This window comes from Grosmannia clavigera, assembly GCF_000143105.1.
Source record: "Grosmannia clavigera kw1407 unplaced genomic scaffold GCSC_97, whole genome shotgun sequence".
NCBI lineage: Eukaryota > Fungi > Ascomycota > Sordariomycetes > Ophiostomatales > Ophiostomataceae > Leptographium > Leptographium clavigerum.
The window spans coordinates 1,765,650-1,787,824 of record NW_014040560.1 but is presented as its reverse complement, the minus strand read 5'-3'; the positions used below and the strand labels follow the sequence as shown (position 1 = coordinate 1,787,824).

The window sequence follows — 22,175 nt, the reverse complement described above, 5'->3', positions numbered from 1 at the left end:
ATCGCTGAGGGGGAGAATCAGGCTTCTGATGAAGAGTTGCGGGGTAAAGGCTCCGTCCAGATGAACACCTCTAACTCAGGCGAGCCCCATCAGGGGGAAAAGTATTCCCAAGAACAACAACCCGGACCAGGTGACCGATCTGATCAGCAGCAACAGCAGCAACAGCAACAACAACAACAACAACAGCAGTACCAGTATCAACAGTATCAGCAGCAGCAACAATTTCACGGCAACGCCCAACAATCCTTCCAGCAACAGACGCTTTTGAACGGACATCAGGGACGGTTCGACATGAGCAGAATGGGACATTCTTTGCCAACCGCCGACTATGGACAACAGCAGTACAATCCAGGAACCACCTCGCATTCCGCTGCATCAGTTTCGCACTACACCCAGGCTCAGATGGGTGGTCAGCCTTTCTACATGACCCAGGCTCCTCTAATGCCAAATTCCCCATATTACGGAAGCCCTATGTCGGCGATGAGCCAACAAGGACAGGTCATGACACAGCAAAATGGGTTTGCCTACTATCCCGGCCAGGTGCAGCCGATGGCACCGTACCAATATTCTCAACACTCGCAGTATCCGAGTCAGAACAAAGGTACACACAACTACGGATGCTTTGTATATTTTCCACCACCTAACGCCTTCCAAGCACAGCCCAGGATATCGGCTCAACCCATTGTGGTCTCGTCCAATGCGCCGTATACGCAACGGACAGTTCAAAGACAGCAACAGAAATGTAGGTTGTGTAGTAACACTTCGCTTTCTCTCCTAGCTCAAATTGGTGAACATGATGTACTAATGGAACCGATTAGCTCAAGGTGAAAACAGAGCAAGCACCGTAGTGCGTGGCCCTCCAAGAAAACCGAAACAAAGCGGTAAGAAAAGCATATTATTCTCTTCCTTTTTTTGCGATCGTCAACTTCTATTGGTTGCAGATGCATACACGGAACTGATGTCTCGTTCAGGACACGCTATCTGGATCGGAAATTTGCCTCCTCAGACAAACTTGATGGAACTAGTCCAACACGTTTGCAAGCATACAGAGGACTTGGAGTCTCTGTTTCTCATATCGAAGAGCAACTGCGCCTTTGCGAACTTTAAAGACGAGTCGAGCTGCATAGAAGCGCAGCAAAAAATCAACGACACCCGATTCATGTCCGTCCGTCTCGTCAGCCGCCTCCGGAAAAATGTGGTCGACGTGGCACAGGGAATGATTCCACCAACGGGACCGGCATCATTAACAGCAGCTCCGCAACCCCTGGTACAGCAACAGCAGCAGAACCGGAGCCATGTGAGCACCCCGGAGGCCAAGGACGGAGACGCGGATGAAGAGGAAGACGGGGAGGAAGAATCGCCTGCAGAGGAAGCCGGACTAGATAATACCTGGGCATCTTCGACCGACATTAGCGCTACGACTTCCGTCAGCACAACGATAGCTTCGTCGCCTGCGGCAAAGGCCGAGATCGCAGATGGTCCGGAAGTGCGCTCGAAGGACAGATTCTTCATTTTGAAAAGTCTCACGGTGGAAGATCTGGAATCAAGCATGCGGACTGGCATCTGGGCGACACAATCACACAATGAAGAGACGCTGAACAGTGCTTTCAAGGTTTGTGTTTTGCTTTGTCAAATCCTGTCAATTCATTGCTTCTCCTGTTCGCTTATTCCAAACTTGGCGAGCTAACATGCTGTCTTTCTGCAGAACTGTGACAACGTGTACTTGATATTCTCAGCCAATAAATCGGGCGAGTATTTTGGCTATGCCAGAATGACATCGGAGATTAACAACGATCCGGCAGCGGCCATCGAGTTTGCACCAAGGGCGCAATCTTTCAGCGACGAGGACTATCCAAAAGCCATCCCTACCGAGGCGACAGACTTCGCGCCGCCAGGTCGTATCATTGACGACTCAGCCCGAGGAACAATATTCTGGGAAGCACAGCGAGATGATGCACCCGAAGCTGCGACAGCTGCTAACGGGACAGAGGACGGTTCGGTCACGGCTAGCGACGGGGCAGACGAGGTGAGCAGCGTGAAGAGCGGCGGGCTGCCAGAAGGTGCTGGCGAGGCACAGACGTGGGGGAAGCCGTTCCAGCTTGAGTGGCTGTCGACATTGAGGGTGCCGTTCTACCGCACACGGGGAATGCGCAATCCTCTGAATGCCAATCGGGACATCAAGATCGCTCGTGATGGCACTGAGGTGGACCCGACCGTAGGACAACGACTCATCGGACTCTTTCACCAGCCGCTGGTGGTGTCTGGCACATCGGGAAGAGGCACCAGTTTTACTGCATATACGGCAGTTCTGATGGCCTAGGGCTGTTGTCGGAAAGTTTCTGCAGCAGAAGCGGACGAAAGGTGGAAGCTGCTAGCAGCAGAACATCTCATCTCCTCACCGGTGTTGGCGGTGTGCTTTCATATTGTGCTCATATTTGCATTCCTATTTTCCATAAAATACAGAGGCCTATAAACTATAAACTATAAACTGTAACCAAGAAACACCTACTTGTCTAGTCGTTATTAGTCGTGAAGCACGGAGGATACAACGGCCATTAGTTAGCGTTTCTCTAGTTTGACCTTCTGCTCCGTTCCTATTGACCTTGACGCCCGCGTCTTCCCTGATCTTGCATCCGAAGACCGTATCTCGATCGAAAGAACAAGCCGAGATGGCCGACGACCGTCTGCATATCGAGCATTTGCTTATGTTTGGTAAGGAGATCGAAGCATTGGCAAAGCGACTTACACGGTGCAGCGTATAGTGTGTTGGCGAGCGCTGATTGGCTAGGCGCTACCGTATGTGTCAGGCGCCACTAAGATCACAGAGCTACTATTCCTCTTGCGGTTAGTGATAGTTTTATTATATGGGTCATGGCCCGTGCAATTGGTGGAAGCTTCCATTAGCTTCTAGCAACTTCTCATGATATCGAAAGCACCTTGTGGCGACTTAAGGAAGCATCGGGAAGCATCATATGCTTCGTGGCCCCGTGTCTTGTCAGCGCCCGAGACGTCTAGCATCTTCGCGAAGCTCGGAAAGGTTTCCATCATGGCGAAGCTCCAGGTATAAAGATGGCCTGGAGCATCCGCCCCAGTCCTTCTGTCTTTCTTCTCATCATCACGAAAAACAATCAAGACTTCCAAGCCTTTACAACTCTTTCACAACTCGCTTCACCAACTTTCCACAACTTCACAAGCCCCAAGAAACAATCAATATGCCTCTGTTCCAGCACCAGCCAGCCTACACTCCGGACCAGGCCTTCACCAGCCTGTTCCGTCTGATTGATGGCTTTGACAACTACTCCCGCGAGGTCAACAACGCTGCGCAGACCAGCGGCAGCAACAACAAGGTGGCCAGCCGCGGTCCGGCCGCCAGCCTGGTGTCGTCGACGCGGGCCTTCAACCCGCGCTTTGACGTGCGCGAGACCGAGACGGCCTACGAGCTGCACGGCGAGCTCCCGGGTGTCGACCGCAACAACATTGCGATCGAGTTTTCGGACCCGCAGACGCTGATTGTGAGCGGCCGCGTCGAGCGCAACTATGAGAGCGAGCAGCCCCAGCAGCTGCAGCAGCCCGAAACCCATGCCGAGGCCCATGCCGAGGCCGTCGCCCAGTCGCCGAGTCTCCGGGCGACGGTCGAGGACGAGGAGGTCGGCGACGAAGGCATTCTCGTCGGCGATGAGCACGCCGCTGCCCACAAGGAGGAAGCTGCTGCCACGCCCAAGGAGTCGGCAGTGACCACGACCAACAACACCACCACGGCCGCTGCCCCGGCCGGTCCCCAGCCGGTGCGCTACTGGTACCGCGAGCGCTCGGTCGGGCAGTTCCGCCGGGTCTTTGAGTTCCCCGTGGCCGTCAACGAGGACGCGGTCAAGGCCAACCTCGACAACGGGATCCTGAGCGTGTCGATCCCCAAGGCGGCCAAGCGGCAGACGAAGCGCATCGCCGTGTTCTAAACAGACAGTGACTACCTCAAAAGCATCACGAGTCTTTTCATGACAGTAGGACCAGTCTGCAGAGGATATGACCGCTCCTTTTTATCGACTCCTTTTCACTCTACGGCGTTCAACTATGGTTCGAGTAATGTTATCGGATGAGACTGTCTTTCATTTGTTATTGTGCACTGCTATTGCAGACTGGTCGACGTTCATTGTATCAGCACAGCAGAAACTACCTAATAAACATTGATAAAAGCCCAAATGTGCCTTGAGCAACTAAACGTGATATTCTGTAGCTAGTCTAGATCAATTAAGCATCACTAAACCCCGGGGTTTTTGCGAAGTTTGTAGTTAACATGAATCGTCCCGGAACAGTATAAACGTCTTCGGTTAGTGCAAGGCTATGATGTCATCGTAGGCTACCTGCTACTTCCCCGCTCGGCCACAAAGCCGTGTCGGAGTGAATGTCTCCACGTGACAAATGTGCGTCGAAAATCGGCCTCTCCGCCGAAGCGGAATCCGGGGCCGAATTACTATACCTTGCAGACAGATAAAGAGCAGCGACGACCTCGACATCGGCCTCGACGTCTTGCCACCCGCTGCTCCCAATATGTCCAGCCAGCTCGCCGACGCCGCCGAGGCTGGCTTTCACGATGCCGGGGCCTATGACGCATATCGGCCCTCGTACTTACCGGCTATTGTTGACAGCTTCCTTTCGCGGCTAGAGGTGCCGGCGACTGACGCGAAAGAGATCCGCCTCGTGGAGATTGCTGCCGGCACTGGCAAGTTCACGGAGGCGCTCTCACGGCTGGCTGCCTCGTCCAGCATCCCGTGGTCCATCATTGCGGTCGAGCCTCACGACCAGATGCGCGGCCAGCTGGCGGCCAAGAGCCTGCCACACGTCACCGTCATCAAGGGCCATGCGGCTGCCGTACCGTCGGTGGCTGCCGGGTGGGCCGACGCGGTCATCAGCGCGCAGGCTTTCCACTGGTGGGCATATCTCTGTCTTGTTCCCTGCCCTGCTGTCTTGCCTGCTGTTCTGACGGCTTTGCAGGTTTGCAAACCAGGATGCGTTGCGCGAGATATGGCGGCTCCTGAAGCCCAACGGTCTGGTCGGCGTCGTCTGGAACATTGAAGACTGTCCGCGTGTCCTGTTCCCACGACCATGATGTATTCTTGTTCTATATGCTGACGTTCCCACAGACAACAAACCCCAAGACTGGCCGGCGTCGACGCCCTGGGAGCAGCGCGTCAACGACCTTGTCTACGCGCTGGGCGCAGATGGCAACGCCCGGTTTCGCAACTGCCGCTGGCAGGCTGCCTTTATCGAGGCGGCCTCGGCAACACCGCCACTGTTTTCACCTCTGGCAGACGACCGCATCCGATGGTCGGTACAGCTGACGCCAGACGCGCTGTTCAAGCGGCTCCTGACGCTCAGCCAGGTGGCCAACCTGCCCGAGAGCGACGACGACGACGATGGCAGCGAGAGGCCGGCTAGCCGGGGAGCGTTTCGGCGGCGGCTGGATGCGATCGTACACGATGTTGAGCGCAACGCTGCTGGCGAGCTGACGGTACGCGCAATGACGTATTATGCGTGGGCGCGACGGATGTAAAAGGCCGATGCCGACTCTTGCACAGCACAGTTTACAATGGTCACAGGGAAGCCAAAACAGGAAGCAATACAGAAGAATGTGCAATTCGCTGGCATTGCTGCATTTGTTCGATACAAGTATTTTATGGCCCATGTCTGGCGCCACTGTGGCAACGTGCAGTGCTGTCTGATAGCTGCCATCATTCGTCTGCCGAAATATACATGACTGTGATTGTCAGCATGCGCACGAAACCAGATCACGGACTCTCGACTCACCGTTGTTGCCGCGCACAAAGGCGTCACCGTACGTCCTCCGCTTGACGCCGTTGACATACTCTGCCGTCTTTTCCAACGCAATGTTCATGTAGCCGTCGACCGATTGCAGCTCGCCTGCAACGTTGTCAGCATCGGTTGGGCATACTAGGGGGGGAACGCCTCGCTAACCCTTGTACACGACACCCGAGTTCAGCTTGACAACCACCGGGCTGCCAATGATCTCGCTGAGGAAGGCGCTGGGGTCTGTGCCCTCGGCCTGGCTGCCAGCCGTGCCGTTCTCCATGGCGCAAGAGGGCAAAGGGAGTCGATGGAGGGTAATAGAGGAGCTGGTTCGTCGACAGTTCGGCTCAGAGAGGTAGAGCTGGGAGAAGAGGGCGCAAAGATGGTGACCTGGCTGCTCTTCTGCGGGATGACTTTCTGGTTGGCCGTCGCGAGAGATGCAAAACTGGAAGTGGGGTATATGGATACATGCATAACCGATAGGACCCAGTTACCAGTTAGTGCATACATACTCCATACATAGTAACTCCGTACCGAACGACTTCCAGCCTCATCGTTTAGGCGGCTACCTTGTCAATCGGCGCCTAAAACACCACATCGGCACATTCCACACGACGACGCCACTAAACACGCCGACGATAAGCCACTAGATCCGCTCTGGAGTGTTGTGTTTACTCTCTGTGCAAATTACGATTGAAAAATCCTTGCAACCGGACCTCTGCGACTCGACTGTTGTGCCCGAGTCCCCGTTTTGGCCACCTTGGTTTGGGGTCGGATTTTGCTCCACAGGCTTTGCGGATACGACAGTCCTGGTGGGGGAGAAAGGACGGATCTAGCGGGACAGACGACGAGCATGGACGTGGACAGCAGCGGTCTCGGGGATGTGACGGAAGACTGGACGCATGCGTTTCTGTATCCACAAGGGCCGGCGACAGCGACGTCTGCCCAGCCAACACAGGCGCTGACGGCGTACAGTCCGGGGCGGGCACGCGACACAATGCGTGATGCGCTGCGGCAGGCGCTGCGGCAGACGTCGATGACGGGTGGCGTGCGGTTGGAAGCATCGCGAGAGCAGCAGACGCAGACGCAGACACAGACGCAGACGCGGACGCAGCAGAAAAAGCAGGACGCAGCAGCAGCAGCAGTGGACGACCAGCAGGACGCGTCGTGCGTGGGAGTGGGTGCGGGCGCGAGTGCGGGCTGGTCGTGGGCGCAGGAGCGGCGGGACGCGGAGGCGAGCGGAAGCACGCTGATGTTCCGGAAGCCGCAGGCGATGGCGACGGTGGTGGTGCGCGGACAGGAGTTCTGGCTGCACGCGGAGCTGCTGTGCCGGCAGTCGGACTACTTTGCAGGGGCGCTGCGCGGCGGCTTTACGGAGGCGTCGACGCAGCGGGTCGAGCTGGACGGCGACGACATGACGGCCGACGACTTTGGGCTCTGGGCCGATATGCTCTACCGCGTGCACTTCCATCGTGTCGGCTCCTTTGTGCTGCGCAAGGAAGAGACTGGCGGCTCGCTGTCGACGCGCCAGATCCTGACGCTCTGGCAGCTCTCGGACCGCTTCCTGCACCGGCCGCTGGCCGCGCTCACCAAAGAGAGCCTGCATCACCGCCTCGGACTCTACTCCGTCGAGCAGTGGCGCCGTCTCTACCGCTCGCGGCCGGCCACTGACATCCGCGCCCGCGTCGGCCGCCTGCAGGACGCCTATCGCCAGTGTGTCGAGCACGGCCTGCCCTTTGGCGACGACATCGTCGTTGCCTGTGCCAACTGTCCCCCCCAAGTCTACGCTGACTGTATCGACCTGCTCGACGCTGATTTCATGGCCCTCGTGTCACGCCGTATGATCCTCGCCCACGCGGACGACTCGCTCCTCAGCAAGGACGAGCGCGAGGCCGCCGCCGCCGCCTCCGCCGTCAACCTGTCCCGGATGGTTGACTGAGGGGGGGGAAGAGCGGGAAGAGCGCGGAGAACGGACGGAACGAGCAGAATGGGGACGCTTTTCGCAACGCGAATGGACAGCAACAACGGACTGCATTTACAAGCGACTGGGAAACAGACAGCGGGGCATTCGCCGCTTCAGGGTTTTGGCAGGATTTATCGGGCGTTGGGGCGAGTGGTTATGCTCATCAGGCGTCCTTTATCACAGTACCCAAGCAGTCATAAGACACGGGTCGAAAGAGAGACAAATGCCTGCAATTCAGCGCTCTATCCGCTGTGAGTCGAACCATGCTAACTAATCGTGCAATGAACACGTGCAAACTAACAATAATACAAGCAGGTGCGAGCATACAGATCTCTAGTCAGTGCTGTACAGTATTCTACCGTGTCGCACAGTAGTGGGCACACAGTGCAAATATATACCAAGCGTCTTTAAGCCTGCTGCTCCATGTGTGTCGGCAGGTTGTAATCAGCGTAGTCGGCATGCACAAAAGCGCGGTCGACAATAGGTACGGACTCGATGACATATTGAAGACTCTCGCTGGGAGGGAAAAAGGTCAGACAGGGCACGACACCAAAATGCTGGCAGGACTGACCTCAAATCATGGCTGTCCTTGAGCGACATGTTGGCGTCCAGCACAATGTCGACCTCGACAATCAGCTTGTCGCCACCGTGGTACGCCTGCAGGCCCTGGATGGCCCGGATGGTCTTGGCGAAGCGCATGGTCAGGTAGAGCACTGCTGGTCAGAGAGAGAGCGGCACAGAAAGAGGGAGCGGAAACTTACAAATGTTACGCTGGTCGGCCGTGGCCGAAAAGCCCGACAGGTGCTTGATGTGCTCGATAGACGTGCGCGACCAATTCAGGATGACGACCAAGGAGAGCAGCAGTCCGCCGAGGGCGTCCAGCCACCAGATGCGGGCATAAAAACCAACTGTCCTTGTCAGCTTGGCGAACGGGACCATGGTGGAAAACGACGACATACCGATAGGAAAGGCAATGGAGCCGGCATTAAAGATGACGTCGGTCATAGCATCAGCAGCCCTAGAAGAGGTCAGCGTCGTGTAGGTGGCAAGACAGCCGAAGCGACAGGACTTACAATGCTTGCACGCTGGAGTTCTTGACCAGTCGACACCACAGCCAGCAAAGGCCCTTGATGACGATGGTGTTAAACATGATGGCCAGAGCGGGGATTCCACTGGGGGCGTTAGCGGAGAACGAGAAAAGGGAACAAAGAAGAGTGAAGCCCACAGCTCAATGATGCTCCGGTCATCGGACGCCAGATGCTGAACCGCCTGCAGCATGACCTGCACAAACGAGGTGATCATGATGACAGAGAACACCAGCACGCCCAGGGGTTCCAATCGGCGCCGCCCAACAGGATAGCGGTACTGGTCCTGATTGCTGATCAGCCAGGTGGTCGTCCAGACGATTGCCGTCGACAGAAAGTCCAGCACCGCGTCCACCAGGCTCGCCAGCACCGAGATCGACGGCACCGACAGCACCACGGCCAGCTTGCCGGCCAGCAGGATCGCGTTCGCCGCCAGGTTGACGTAAATGGCCAGCGTCACCACCGGCGCCGTGCTATCCACGTCCTCGTCCTCCTCCAGCAGCAGCGGGATGTCCTCGACCCGGGGCGACTGGCTGCCCGTCGGCGAGGTCGTGTCGGCATCTGCGTCTGCTATTGTTGCTGCTGCAGCTGTTGTTGTCATCGTCGCTGCGCCATATCCGTTTCCTTGCAGCCCGCTGCCACCCGGAGTCGGCAGCCGCTCTTCGTCCGGATCGTGGCTGTCGTCCTCATCCTCGTCGTCCGTGCCATGCGCCTCCAGCAGCGGCGTCGTCTCGGCCGGCCGGTAGATGGCCTTGGGCGTTCGTTTGACCCGTCGGGCAGCAGCTGCCGCTGTGGCTGCCCCTGCTGCCGTGGCACCACCCAGAGGCGGCGTCGAGAGCTGACCGCTGCCGGTTGGCGACGCCGACATGGACTCCTCGGAGATGGTGGCCGGCACCTCGAGGCCACGGTAGGAACGGCTGCTGTGCAGGCTATTGTACTCGTTGAGAAGATCGTGGGGCAGCGACGAGTTGAGCAGGCGGTCGATGTAGAGATACTGCTGGATGAGCATGTTGTTGCGCTCATAGTATGCACGTCTGCCGAGTCAGGCCAAGGACAGGACAGGACAGCGAGACATGGCTTACAATGGTGCCGACAGGACCTTTAGCTGGTCCTCCGTCTTCCAGTACCGCTCCCAGCGATACCGCTTGGCCTTGCCGATCAGCCGCATGCTGCGCATCTGTGGGTTGTTGAGCAGGGCGCTGAGGCGGCGCTCGTCGTGACGCCGCACATCCTCGTCGTCGTGGTACAGCTCACGACGGTATTCGGGCGAGCCGGACAGGCCGACGGGGAAGCTGGCACTCGCAGAAGGCGTCACGGCCCCGGAGCCCGGCAGGCCGGCCCCGACGACGGCCTCCTCCTCATCCCGGACAAGGGACACGCTGGTGGTCGACGGGCGGCGGCGCAGAAGGGTTGCCAGCGTGCTGCCTCTGGGCCCCAGCGTGTAGGGGTCGTCCTGCATCAATAGATGCGAGTTCTGCCGGCTGAGAGCCTTGGGCGAAGACATGTGGCGCGTGTGCGGGAGCGAGGGGGAACGAGAGGCTGCTTAATGAAACGGGCGGCAGAGACGCGACGGAAAACGGTGCGGATCGACGCGCAGAGAATTGGAAAGGAGGATGGAGCAGAGGTCGGTTGTGCCAGTTGGGTGCGCAGTTCGCGATGTAGCCTTTCAGGAAGCAAACGCGGTGTCTCTGCGCATCCCAAACATTTCCTATGGAGTCGTGAATGGCAAAAAGGTATGGGAAAAAAGTTCGCCCAGGGAAAGGCCTCCATGCCAAGGCTCGGCGAGTCGTTCACTAATCGCGCAGCTCACACTAACACCACAGTACATACGTCGTAGTATTACTCCGTACTCCGTAAACGAAAGTCAAATCGATTCAGCTCTCCACAAGAGCTCCCACGTGATAAGTATCCGGCCTTATCGCAGCAAGCGCCTCGGCAGCTCGACGAGCGAGGTTAAGTTGCTGAGTAAGAATATAAAAATCGGTTACAGTGACTACGCGGCATAGCTGCATGCACGTAAGATACAGCTGGGACTGGGCAACAGCTCACGACGCAGAAAGAAGGAAAGAAGAGGCCGAGGCGATGCAAGCCCCACGACGCATGCGGCAGAGGATGGAGGTCCATCTGAAACAATACTGGCGTCTAGACTTGCGTGTCATTTCATGTCTCACATTTCCAAGCCTCGTAGCGATGCCTGACGGAGAGACAAGAGGGGAAACAAGAGAAAGAGAGACACGGAAAACCAGAGACAAAAGAAGCGGACGGCAGCGATGAGAGAGCGGTGAGACGGCCACGACAGAACGACCGATATATAGCAGGCAGCTGGATTGCCTGCAGGGCCACTCCGTACAGCCGCAATCCTGTAAGCCTGACCGCAATGCGTTACGCAACATCGGTGCTGCCGGGCGAACAGCACCACCCCGGACGGACGACCGACAAAAACGGCGGGTAGTGGAGAGAGGGGAGGGGTCAGAGGACAGGCTGCAGAAGAAAGATATCCGTTTTGTATTCCCTGAGAGGACGGTCTGGGGGGAAAGGGCGCCGTGAAGAGACTTCTAACCGAGGAGCAGCACAACCCTACATATGGAGTACATATGTATCTTACGTCGTAGTTTAGTGATAAAAGAGAGAGGCCCGCAGATTAAAAGGCCCGGCGCCTCTGACAGTCCCTGCCCACGACGTATCAGCTATCTTACGAGTTTTGTGCGTGCAGAATCAGCAGAGAAAAGAAGGAAATTGAAAAAAAGAAAGAGACCGGTTTGGACAAAGCAGATCGATCGGCCCCTGTCAGCGGTGCTGGCACAAGGGGCCGACAGGGGCTTCTGCAGGGGTACGGGTCTGACTGTGCGGGCTTTGTTCTCACTGTACTGGTGTCTGAGTACCTCGTATAGAGCACAAAGACGCCTGGCAGAAGGACTCGCATGAGTAAGTACTGCGCACTGATCGCCCCACACTGTACTTAATGGGCAAGTGTATTCTATATATTACCGTGCCGTGTGATTTGTAAATATTTGCTTTCTACCGCAAAGCCAAGCATCCTGACCAAGCTGAAAACTATGGTAAGATACGGAGTACTCCGTACTATGAAGTAGGCAGTAATAAGAGGATTGGGCCGATCGCCGCATTGAGGACTAGCCTAGACCATGGACATCAGTTCCGGCTGTACATAGTACGACCAGCACCGGCAATTATCGTGCCTCGCTGCAAGATTGCACGGCGCATCGACGTGTCCTGCTGCTACTGCTGCGAGAGACAAAAGACTGCCCCTATTCGGCTGTACGAGTCCTCGTACTCTCTCTGCTTCCCCCCAGCTGGCTGGCTCCACCGATCCACCAGATCTTGGTTGGCCAGACCATTGCCAAAAAAATTTATGATCCGCCCGCACTTTCCTGCTTTCTGCCCCGTTCCTGCTGCTGTTTTCGTCGCGACCCCTATTTTTTTTCCCGCCGTTGCTACTGCAACACTGTGCATCGCCACAAGGCGCAAAGGACCGCGAATGCGGTTGTTGTTCATGCGGCGATGCAAGCGTACGGGTACGGGCACGGGCACTTTGCACGCCGCAAAACCGGATTCGTGCTCGTGGTCGTCCATACTATGTACCGAGGACATGCTTGGCTGAGGCCTGAAATGAACTCTGGCCAGACGCATTACATACATAGTAGTACGGAGTAGCCCGAGTCTCCATCCAAGTAAACACGAGCAGCGCCCCATTTATTCCGCAGTGCTCGTAATACTGCCCCCGTTCTTGCCAGATGCGCCCTAAAGAAAGTCGTGCTGTTGGGGGGTTGGCCGGGTGCAGGCGATGGGGGTGGGGTGGCATTAGCACTCATGCTGCCGTTTCCAGGAACAGTGCCCCACCCAATCCCCACCGGCATCGCTTCTCGAGCAGCACATCTTGACTCAGCACACACGCAGTGGTAACTGTCCGATTCCTGCAACCGGTTTTAAATAGCTTCCAGCTGGTCCTGATGTAAGCCAGACATGTCCGTTTTGGGAGAGAGAGTTGTGTGCGTGAAAGAGGGTGTGGCACCATCTTACGATGGCCTGTCTGCTACTATATACTCCGTACATGCTACTCCTGCAGACCGTAGCATGCTACGCTGTACGCGTAAGATATCTTACATAGTACGGAGTACACGGCCGCTCCCCTTTCACCAAAGCTTTGACAGCCAGCCACAGGCGCTGTAGGGGCGCATCGCAGCTAATCGCAGCTGCATCTCCAGCCGCCCAGTCCAAGAACAGGCACCTCCTGTCCCCACGCTAGCCTGGTTCTCCTCTTCTATTTACGACCTAACTGGAGCTAGCTCCATGTAGCCGCTCCGTATTCAAGTGGCCCCTCTTCCCTTGGCCGTCGCTACGCCAGGCTCGGACAAGCCTGAGCCTAAAAAGAAGCATCCCCTACGAGTCAAGCGCGGCCCCTTTTGGCTCGGCTGGCCGGCCATCCTGGAGAGCTGTGGCAGGCTGCTCCTTTGTTCCGTTGGAAGAGGAGAGACGGACGACAGGTAGAAGGAAAGGAGTAAGAGAAGGAGTATGAAAGAAGAAGAAAGAAAGAAAGAAAAAGAGAAGAGGGAAGTAAGTAAGAAAGTAAAAAAAAAAAAAGTAAAAGTAAGAAGTCAGAAACGAAGGATGACAGCATACACGCTCTCGGCGCATTCCCTTCTTCGCCCTACTCCTGCTCTTTCCCGCCTCCCCAGTTCTTGCTGTTGCCGCTTCTGAAGCCTGCCGCCGTAACCTGTACCCGGCGTCTTCGTGGCATCGAGCTCTCTGTCTTGGATCTCTCTTTCCCCTCTCTCCTGCTCTGTCTATCCCCCAGCTATCGAGAATCCATTCCTCTGGCGAAAATCTGCCGGTTCCCATCTTCATTCCTCGGCCTTCCGCACCCAATCGTTCGTCAGCTGTTTCGGAAGCGGCGTTTGCACGCCTTCTCCGGTCCCCATATTTATTTTATTTTATTTTTGCTCTTAATTTTTCTTATTTTATTATTACTGCCATTCGCCGCTTTCTCGTATACGACGTACACTCCGTCTCTTCCTCTTCCTCGCGTCACCCATCCTCAGCCCGACCGAGCACCACAGACAACAATCTAGGGCCGCTCCATCACCACGGTCATCACGGAAAGGGCCCTCGCCAAAGCGTCCTTCACACTCATTCTGCCGCCCTGACCTCGCAGCTCCTTCTCCTAATTCTCCCTCGTTTACCTCATCTCACCGCTTGCAGATCTTCTTGCCTTCTCTTCGGCCTGCGTTATATATACGGTTCTCTTGTTCTTCTCATAACTTTCCTGTAAACGAAACGCCTCCGGCCACCTCAAGCTTGTAATCACTCAACCAAACCACCATACTACTTGTTCGCTATCTGCCCTTCTCTGCAGCTGCCGCTCCTTCCCGGTAAGTCGAAATTGCTCACATCAATTGTCCGTTTTTGCCTTGTTTGTGTCATTATCGCCATCCACCCATCCGTCGATCGGCCTTCTCTGCGGACGCTTTGTTTTTGTTTGCTCTTCTGTCCCTCCTGCCCGCCAGCCTGGTCCAGCCCTGTGTGGAAGACTTGGAACACAAAGAAAGACACCGGCATACCGCCTGTGTGGCCTGGCCTGGTCTGGCCTTCCTGTCTTTCACCATTGTTCTCAACGGCGCGAATCTTCGACCCCTGCAGACGCGACCGCGCTCCTGTGCGCTCGAACCACAAGGCCTACCACTACCCGAGACTTTCGCAACCCCGAACGCCTGCCGTGTACAAGGACTTTATTTGATGTTCTAGGATGCGGCTGGTGATTTCTGTGCTGGTGTCATTTGTCGAACTGTTTTCAGATGCTGCTGTTGTTCGCTGGATTTTTTCGTCCGCTCAGCTTCTAAACGTGCTTTGTCAACAACCTTTATGGGATCTTGACCCGGGAATTGCATCGTCATACATCCGTCACGCATCAGTGCCTACAATGGGGTCATAGAAACATGTTGCTAACTGGGTCTTGCTCCCCGCCATGCAGCCACCCGCAACGGAAGAACAGGACTCGCACTCCTCTTCTTGCCATCGTCTCCTTTTCCGCGTTTCACCGTGTCACGACCACCGGTTCCGAGCCTCTCCTTGTTTCTTGAACGGTCACATCGCAAATAGTCCCTCTGGGCTGTTTCAAATTCACAACTTGCCTGTCTTGAATGCGCACGGGCTGCTCGCCTGACGCCCTTTCCGCCTATCGAACACCCCCATTTCGTTCTACATGCCTAGATTCCCCTCTGCGTTCAGCCGGCGGAAATCGTCCGTCGATAACGTTGACCGTGCGGCTACAGCCGGGCCTTCGTTCCGTGTGTTAGACCGATCCGAAGTGACTGGTTCTCCAAAGAGTCCCAACTCCGACCATCTGACTGTTCGCCGGCCAGTCAAGTCCCGTACCATTCCCAGCAGCCTGGCGGAGGCCACCTTGGAAGAGGACAACATCTTTTCCGACCTCAAGACTAACCGGTACGTTGTTTCATCTACTTGTGTTTGTGGAAAGCGAGAATTCAAGAAGCACTAACGTAACGTAGCGGCAGCGGTTCATCCAATACCATTAAGACCATATCCACTGACAATTCCTCGCGGCACAGCAACGCGTCCACTGCCCCCTCCTCTGCCGACTTCAGCGCACAAAACCAGCACCAGGTGTATCAGGCGTACCAGCCATACCAGCACCAGGAAGACTGGAGACACAGTAGCGGCCAGGCCCCGCCTCCCATCCCAAAGTCGAGCTCCAGCAGCTTCCTCAGATCCGCTGGGCGCACCTTTTCTTTTGGAGGACAGAAAAAGGCACAATCCATCGCTCCTTCGTACGACGAGCGCTCTCAAGTGTCAACACCACCAGACAGATCAGGCCGGGAACGTGCCGCCACCGCGTCTACTACCAGCACTGCCACGCCTCCCAGAGTGGACGAGGACTTCAATCTCGACCTCGGCGGCGACTTCAGCAAAATGCTCGGCCTTGATAAGCGGGCGAGTCAGATGACCGTCCGCGAAGACGGACCGGAACGTCCTGCCCTGGCGCCTCGCTCGCTGACAGGCAATCGGCTCAACCAGCCACAGCCTATGCAGCTGGACGTTGCCTCGAAAATCGAACCGTCGCCGCTTTCGTGGGGTAGCCATCACTCAAACGACCAGCTCCTGCAGCCTATCTCAGCTCGTGCGTCTCCCACCAACGAAAATGTGCCGCCTGTTCCGAGACACGCTCTGCAATACGGCAACAGGTCGGACAAGACAGAAACGGCTGCCCCCATCCCTGTCTCTAGCTCTGCACCAGCCCCTCCTTCCGCCGACTCGAACTTGAAGAGAAGCAGTGCCGTTTTTGGCCGACGGCGCTCCAATGCCGAATTCCCCCCCGAAGCCGAAGTCGAAGCCGAAGACGATGACGCTGATCTGCTGAAGGACTCATTCTCCACCGTCAGCAAGTTTCTCAACGGTGCACACGCGACTTCTGCTATCGCCAAGTCATCTGCGACAGTCTCCAATCGATTCAGTGGATACAGACAGGTGCCGACCGGGTCGGAGGCACCGCACGAGTTGAACACTCACATTGAAGAAGACAACATGTTCGACACACCGCTGACCCCTGTTAGCCAAGCGGCCTCGCGTCCGCCGGTCCGCCCGCTCAGTCCGACGCAAAATAAGGTCATGACGCCGGCAGAGTTTGAGCGGTACCGGAAGGATAAGGAGCGTGAAACGCGCAGGTCTGCCGTCTTGACGAAAGCGGATGGAACCCTGGCGATCGAGGACGCGGACAATTATGACGAAGACGAGTTTGAGGATGAGGCCGAGAAACTGAAAGAAGCTGCGAAACAGAGACGCAAGCAGGAGGCACACATGGCTGTCTATCGTCAGCAGATGATGAAGGTCACCGGTGAAACTTCATCTGGCTCCGCTGCACGCCCCCCGATGCAGTCATTCTCGAGTCCGAGCCTGCTGGGTGTCGGCAGTTCCAACAGTCTTGCTGGGCCCGGACCTTTACAGCAGGCCGGCTCTGATGTTTCAGACGACGAGGAAGTACCGCTCGCTATTCTTGCAGCCCACGGGTTTCCTAATAAGAACCGCCCGCCAGTGCGCTTGACCACGATGATGTCGAACCCGAACCTTCGCGCCGCAGCCACGCCAAGCTTCCAGCGGCCCGGCACAGCTGCGGGCGATGCTCAAAGCGGCGGTGCTGTAAACGGTCGGCTGCCGCCTTTCGCCAGAAACCTGCCCCAGGACCCGTATGGTCTGGTCAGTCCTCCTGTCCGAGAAACGCTCCAGTTCAGCGGCGGTGCACCGGCGGTGTTGCCGCGGCCGAGCAGCCCGCTGCCACATGGGGGCCTTGTCGGAGTGATTGCCAACGAAGAACGGTCGCGCGCCTTGCGACGAGGCAACCAGCACGTCGAGGGGGCAAACAAGCCCATGCCGAACATGATGACGGGAGTCCAGTTTGACCCGGCTGGAGTTCCGCAGCACATGATGTACCCGGCCACGGCACAGCCCCAGGTGCTCTCCCCGGGCGACCAGGCCCAGATTCAAATGACACAGCAGATGCAGCAGTTTATGCAGATGCAGATGCAGTTCATGCAGATGATGGCCAACGGCGGGAATGCGATGCCGCAGCAGCGTCCCGAGAGCCACTACTCAAACGCCAGCGGGATGAACCCGATGATGGGCGGTGCAGGCATGGGCATGGGAGGCCCCGACATGATGCGACAGCCGTCCTTCATGGACAACGGCCCGATGGCCGACATGACGGGGCAGCAGCATGCCGACCCGCAGCATATGCGGACGATGAGCATGGTGCAGCCGAGTTCTGCCTCGTGGATCCAGCCTCTGGCACTCAACTCAGGCCTGGCCCCGTCGATTCGACTTCAGGGAGCCAACGGATATGCACCTTCGATTGCTCCCTCTGAGCGGAGCAACGTTGGTCTTCCAGGACGGTATCGGCCGGTGTCTCACATGGCCTCTGCTTCCCAGCCGATTGACATGCCGAAGCCCTTGACCGTGCCGGGGACGCTTGGTGTTGGCGCAGCCGATGGCATCGCTAGCGAGAGCTCCACGCCGGGCACTGCAAGCCCTGCCGGTTGGGACCAGTCGAGAAAGCACATCAACCGGTCGCCTCTCAACAACTCGTCGACTGCTGACGGTGACGACGATGACGATGAGGAAGGCTGGGCGGCCATGAAGGCCGAACGGGAGAAGAAGATCTCCCTTTGGAAGACGAAGAAGACGCTGGGCAGCGATATCGGTGCTCTCATCATCTGAGTGTGCTCTACTCGTCTGAGTGGCAGCAACTCGCGCCGTTTTTGCATTTACTTCACCTGTTTGGGAAATCTGGATACTATTTAGACCGCAGTCGTGTCCCCTGATGTCAATGAGGAGCTGCTGAGAGTGTAAAAAGAAACGGACGGAGAAGTCTTTTTGATATCTGAAAAAGAAAGAGTTGGTTACAAGGGTTTGAGCATCGCTGCATCTGCAATTTCTGCCTTTTTCTTCTTCTTTGCTATAGTTACCACCACGCTCCTTGTCATGCTAGGCGTTATTCCGGGCTCGCACATAATCACAGACGGATGGAACAGTCATTTTTGCTTTGTTCTTGTCTTGGACACACATCTCTCTTCAGGAACGACTCACGATAGACAACTCCTGATTCACAGGCAATAATATGATAATATCTATATTTCCGAACAGCTATATCTCTGTCCCTTTATGTTCCTATTTGGCGCAGTCAGCTCTTCCAAACAGTGGTATGTTTTGTGAGCGGTCGTATAGCCAAGATCTCTGTTGCCAGTTTGCTCGTCACTGGTTCTGTATTCCTGATGCCTTTTTGGTCTCCTTCCGTTCATTTTTTGGTCCTCTCTTGGTTCAGAGCTGTCCTGCCTGCCATGCCCGGCGCTTGACGGCCATCTCGACGGCAGCCGAGCCCCAGTCCTCGCCGTGGTTGTGGCTGCCGTCGACGACGCCGGCGCGGGCCAGTCCCTGCTGCTCGTTCAGCACGGTCAGCAGGCCGAAGATGACGGGCACGCCAATGTCCAGCTGCACGCGCATCAGACCCTGCGACACGCTGTCAGCAATGTATTCAAAGTGCATCGTCTCGCCCTTGATGAGCACGCCGATGGCGATGAGCGCGTCAAACGGCTTGGTCGAGGGTGCGTCCGGCGACGGCTTGGACGCGGCCGCCAGGTCGGATGTGCTGCCGCCCAGCAGATCGCCAGCCGAGAGGTCCGGGCCAGCCGAGGAGGCTGCCTGGATCTGGGACGCAGAGTAGAGTCTGGAGAGAGGATCAGAATCAGCACGGCGGTTTCCCTAGCGAGCCAGCGTCCAAAAGTGGCATTCTTTATTGGTCTTTCCCTTTTTACCTCTGGACGGCCACCGGCAGCTCCCATGCGCCTGGCACAGTCTCGACCACAATGTCGGCAGCGGCCACGCCACTCGCTAGCAGCTTGGCGCGAGTGCCCTCCAACAGCGGGTCGATGATCCCGGCGTTCCAGCGCGCGTGCACGATGCCGATGCGCAGGCCGGCACCATCGTGCTGCTGCAGCTGAGGACGCTTCTCTTGCATGTTGGCGGAAGGACGGAGAGGCGTGCTGAGCGTGAGAGACGGGTCGTAGGTAATGCTGGCGACTGAAAAGAAGGGCGAATGGGCTTTGAGAGGGTTCCGTTGCGATAACGCCTTAGCTATGGGAGCCTCCGTTGCTTTTGCAATACCAGAAGGTCTAGAGACGTGGAGGGGCAGCCGGCAGTCGTATACGAGAGGCGGGGAGAGCTAGTTAGTCAGCGGCACGCACTCCTTTGTAAGGCGCAAGACAATTTCCAAAAGAAGCCTTGCCGTTTTCCGCACCAATGAGAAGCAAGGCTAGCAAGGCTACGATGGGTTGCTCCTTCCACGAAGCTGCTTGGTACCGGAATAGAACACATATCAGAAGACATACCAGATACTTCTGGTCGCTCTTTCCGTTGAAAATGGCTCCCATGAAAAAGCTGTACTTTTCTGATTCCCTTGTCGTATTTCTCACTTCTCCTGGCACTCATCTTCTCCAAAAGTCAGCTGTGCAGTAAGCAACCAACGCACCATTCGCATTCATTGCACTTAGATGTCTATAAAGGCTCTCCCTGCCGACGCGACTCGGCTGTTAGATGCCTCATCCCTCATTGTCGATCCCGTCGGCCTTGTCAAGGAGCTTGTCGACAATGCCATTGACGCCCATGCTACCTCGATTGAGGTGCTCATAGCCCCCAATACTATTGACAAGATCGAGGTCCGTGACGATGGCCACGGCATACTCCGTGCAGATTATGACTTCTTGGGCCGTCCCGGCCATACAAGCAAGCTCACATGCTTGGAGGATCTTCGAACCAGAACCTCTGATGATGCCTCGCTTGGCTTCCGTGGCCAGGGACTTGCCGCTGCCACCGCCCTCGGCTACGTTGCGATCACAACGCGCACGCGCACTGATACCGTTGCTGCCACATTTCGCCTTACATCTGTCTCGGCTTCGAGACATAGCGGCGGTATCGTTGCGGAAAGTCTGAAACCCTCTCCGGCTCCCGTCGGCACGTCCGTCACGGTCACCTGCCTCTTTTCTTCGTTTCCTGTTCGCCGATGTATGGCCATGAAAGACTCTGCCCGGACCCTCGCTGCGATAAAGGAACTACTCTATGGCTATGCCTTCGCCCGACCGCAGCTAAGGCTGACGTTTAAAGTCTTTCAGAAGCCACAAATGGCATGGAAATACTTCCACCGTCCGACACAACAAGTGATACCAGCGGAAGCGGATAGGTGCGGCGTGGAGATGCGGGAGGCTACCCGAGTTCTCTTTGGTAACGAAGTAGCGCGACAGTGCCAAGATGTGGTTGTCTCCGCTGCCGATCTCTACGCCCTGTCGGCTGGTGGCGGCCAGCTCACCCTGGCACAATCCCTACCGGGTGACGACACTATTTGTGGACTTGTCTTTCAAGCCTTCCTGCCTCGGCCGGGAGTTGATCTCTCCAAATTGGCTCTGGGTGGCTTCGTCTCGGTTGACGGCCGTCCGCTTTCTGCTCGTCATCGTGGAGGCATTGTCTGCAGGTTGCTTGCCTTGTACCGGAGACACCTAGCCAGATCTACATTGTCTGTGTCGCATCAGCAAATGCACATCAACAACGCGTTCATACGGCTCAACATAAAATGCCCGGCAGGCAGTTACGATTCCAATGTCGAATCGTCAAAGACAGACGTGCTGTTTGTCAACGAGCAGCTTTTGTGCGATGCATTCGAGCGGCTTTGCATACGACTGTACGGAGCAATTGAGCCGTACAAGAGCCAACCACAATCGTCTGTTAGTCGCCATGCAACAGCTGGTACGGGACATGTCTCAGGTAGTCAGTCCATCTTACGCCAGTCATCTATTATTGGCATGTCCTCGCGGCCGGCCGTCACCCCATACAGCGGCCCAATCATGTCACTTGACGAGCAGCATAGTGCATCGGGAGGGCTTGTAGGGCGACGGACTCGACTGGGTGTGGTCAGCAGCAGTCCACGCAACGAGGGACAGCAGACGGCATCTGCCGGTGTATTGCAGAGGGGGGGGCGGAGACACCAGCTTGATGCCCAACCGCACGCGCACTTGACGCCCCCCAACCCCGGACGAGGAGGCTGCAAGCGTGGGTTGCAAACACCACCACCATCTAGCCCACTGCGACGTCGTCAAGGCGGGAGGCGTGGCAAACGCAGGGCAGAGAGCCCAGATCACGCAGACCTCCCTGGCCTGGTGAGCAATGATGCATATCGGCAGACAACAATATCCTTTGGGAAACCGGCCGGGACGATACACGACCGACGGGCGACCGTTGAAAGCAGTGCGTCATCTCAAGAGTCAATTTCTGCAGTGGCTGAACTTGCCACGCGGCCACAAGGAAATATGGCCGCCCCTGAACTCCAGACCATTCAAGATGCTACGCTTGCTGAAAAGAGGATGGGTGCTCCCGTACAAGAATCAAGTTATGCAGCATGCTGGGATGAAGCAGGCTTACACACTACGGGGGGCAGAGACAACGGCCAACGATCAAGGCGGCTGGTTGCGACCAGGAAACCGGTCTACGTCCTCGAGACCGACCTAGCCAAGCTGAGGAAGAGCTTTGCGAGGTATTCATCTGAGGGAGACAGGGATGGAGAATTTACCTGCCTGTCGCCAGAAATGATGGACATCTCTGCGGTTAAGCGCCGTTTGAGACGAGCCTTGGCCAGCTGGCTGGCAAAACCAAGGGCCAATCAGAAAGGCGGGACAGCCGTGGAGATTGAATTTTACTTGAGAAGGGGTCTGAAGGGGGTAGCAAACAAATAGCACAACACGGAGGGCGAGAGGTGT

General features: G+C 56.6%; 9 protein-coding genes across 9 annotated transcripts; 6 read left to right on the top strand and 3 right to left on the bottom strand.

Moving 5' to 3' along the window:
• Positions 1-291: 291 nt before the first annotated feature.
• CMQ_4699 (yt521-b-like splicing factor) lies at positions 292-2,320 on the top strand (the record flags this gene model as incomplete). Its single annotated transcript, XM_014312855.1, has 3 exons — positions 292-601; positions 972-1,612; positions 1,706-2,320. The coding sequence occupies 3 exons, from the start codon at positions 292-294 to the stop codon at positions 2,318-2,320; spliced, it is 1,566 nt and encodes a 521-aa protein (XP_014168330.1).
• Positions 2,321-3,212: 892 nt separating this feature from the next.
• On the top strand, positions 3,213-3,953 carry CMQ_4818 (heat shock protein; the record flags this gene model as incomplete). Its single annotated transcript, XM_014312974.1, has 1 exon — positions 3,213-3,953. The coding sequence occupies one exon, from the start codon at positions 3,213-3,215 to the stop codon at positions 3,951-3,953; it is 741 nt and encodes a 246-aa protein (XP_014168449.1).
• A 463-nt stretch (positions 3,954-4,416) lies between these two features.
• CMQ_4291 (methyltransferase type 11) lies at positions 4,417-6,161 on the top strand (the record flags this gene model as incomplete). The annotated part of the gene is made up of 4 exons (XM_014312447.1): positions 4,417-4,925; positions 4,990-5,075; positions 5,139-5,506; positions 5,991-6,161. The coding sequence occupies 4 exons, from the start codon at positions 4,417-4,419 to the stop codon at positions 6,159-6,161; spliced, it is 1,134 nt and encodes a 377-aa protein (XP_014167922.1).
• On the bottom strand, positions 5,727-6,085 carry CMQ_4476 (lsm domain containing protein; the record flags this gene model as incomplete). Its single annotated transcript, XM_014312632.1, has 3 exons — positions 5,727-5,752; positions 5,803-5,916; positions 5,971-6,085. 3 exons carry the CDS (start codon positions 6,083-6,085, stop codon positions 5,727-5,729), a joined length of 255 nt encoding a protein of 84 aa, XP_014168107.1.
• A 494-nt stretch (positions 6,162-6,655) lies between the features above and the next one.
• CMQ_4305 (uncharacterized protein) lies at positions 6,656-7,741 on the top strand (the record flags this gene model as incomplete). The annotated part of the gene is made up of 1 exon (XM_014312461.1): positions 6,656-7,741. The coding sequence occupies one exon, from the start codon at positions 6,656-6,658 to the stop codon at positions 7,739-7,741; it is 1,086 nt and encodes a 361-aa protein (XP_014167936.1).
• A 431-nt stretch (positions 7,742-8,172) lies between these two features.
• On the bottom strand, positions 8,173-10,354 carry CMQ_4694 (cation diffusion facilitator; the record flags this gene model as incomplete). The annotated part of the gene is made up of 7 exons (XM_014312850.1): positions 8,173-8,281; positions 8,337-8,478; positions 8,527-8,673; positions 8,725-8,783; positions 8,839-8,937; positions 8,991-9,884; positions 9,933-10,354. The coding sequence occupies 7 exons, from the start codon at positions 10,352-10,354 to the stop codon at positions 8,173-8,175; spliced, it is 1,872 nt and encodes a 623-aa protein (XP_014168325.1).
• A 4,713-nt stretch (positions 10,355-15,067) lies between these two features.
• Positions 15,068-18,093, top strand: CMQ_4649 (uncharacterized protein; the record flags this gene model as incomplete). Its single annotated transcript, XM_014312805.1, has 2 exons — positions 15,068-15,309; positions 15,375-18,093. The coding sequence occupies 2 exons, from the start codon at positions 15,068-15,070 to the stop codon at positions 18,091-18,093; spliced, it is 2,961 nt and encodes a 986-aa protein (XP_014168280.1).
• Positions 18,094-18,693: 600 nt separating this feature from the next.
• Positions 18,694-19,390, bottom strand: CMQ_4607 (dimethyl-8-ribityllumazine synthase; the record flags this gene model as incomplete). Its single annotated transcript, XM_014312763.1, has 2 exons — positions 18,694-19,099; positions 19,188-19,390. The coding sequence occupies 2 exons, from the start codon at positions 19,388-19,390 to the stop codon at positions 18,694-18,696; spliced, it is 609 nt and encodes a 202-aa protein (XP_014168238.1).
• A 532-nt stretch (positions 19,391-19,922) lies between these two features.
• CMQ_4704 (DNA mismatch repair protein) lies at positions 19,923-22,151 on the top strand (the record flags this gene model as incomplete). The annotated part of the gene is made up of 1 exon (XM_014312860.1): positions 19,923-22,151. The coding sequence occupies one exon, from the start codon at positions 19,923-19,925 to the stop codon at positions 22,149-22,151; it is 2,229 nt and encodes a 742-aa protein (XP_014168335.1).
• Between the last annotated feature and the right edge of the window lie 24 nt (positions 22,152-22,175).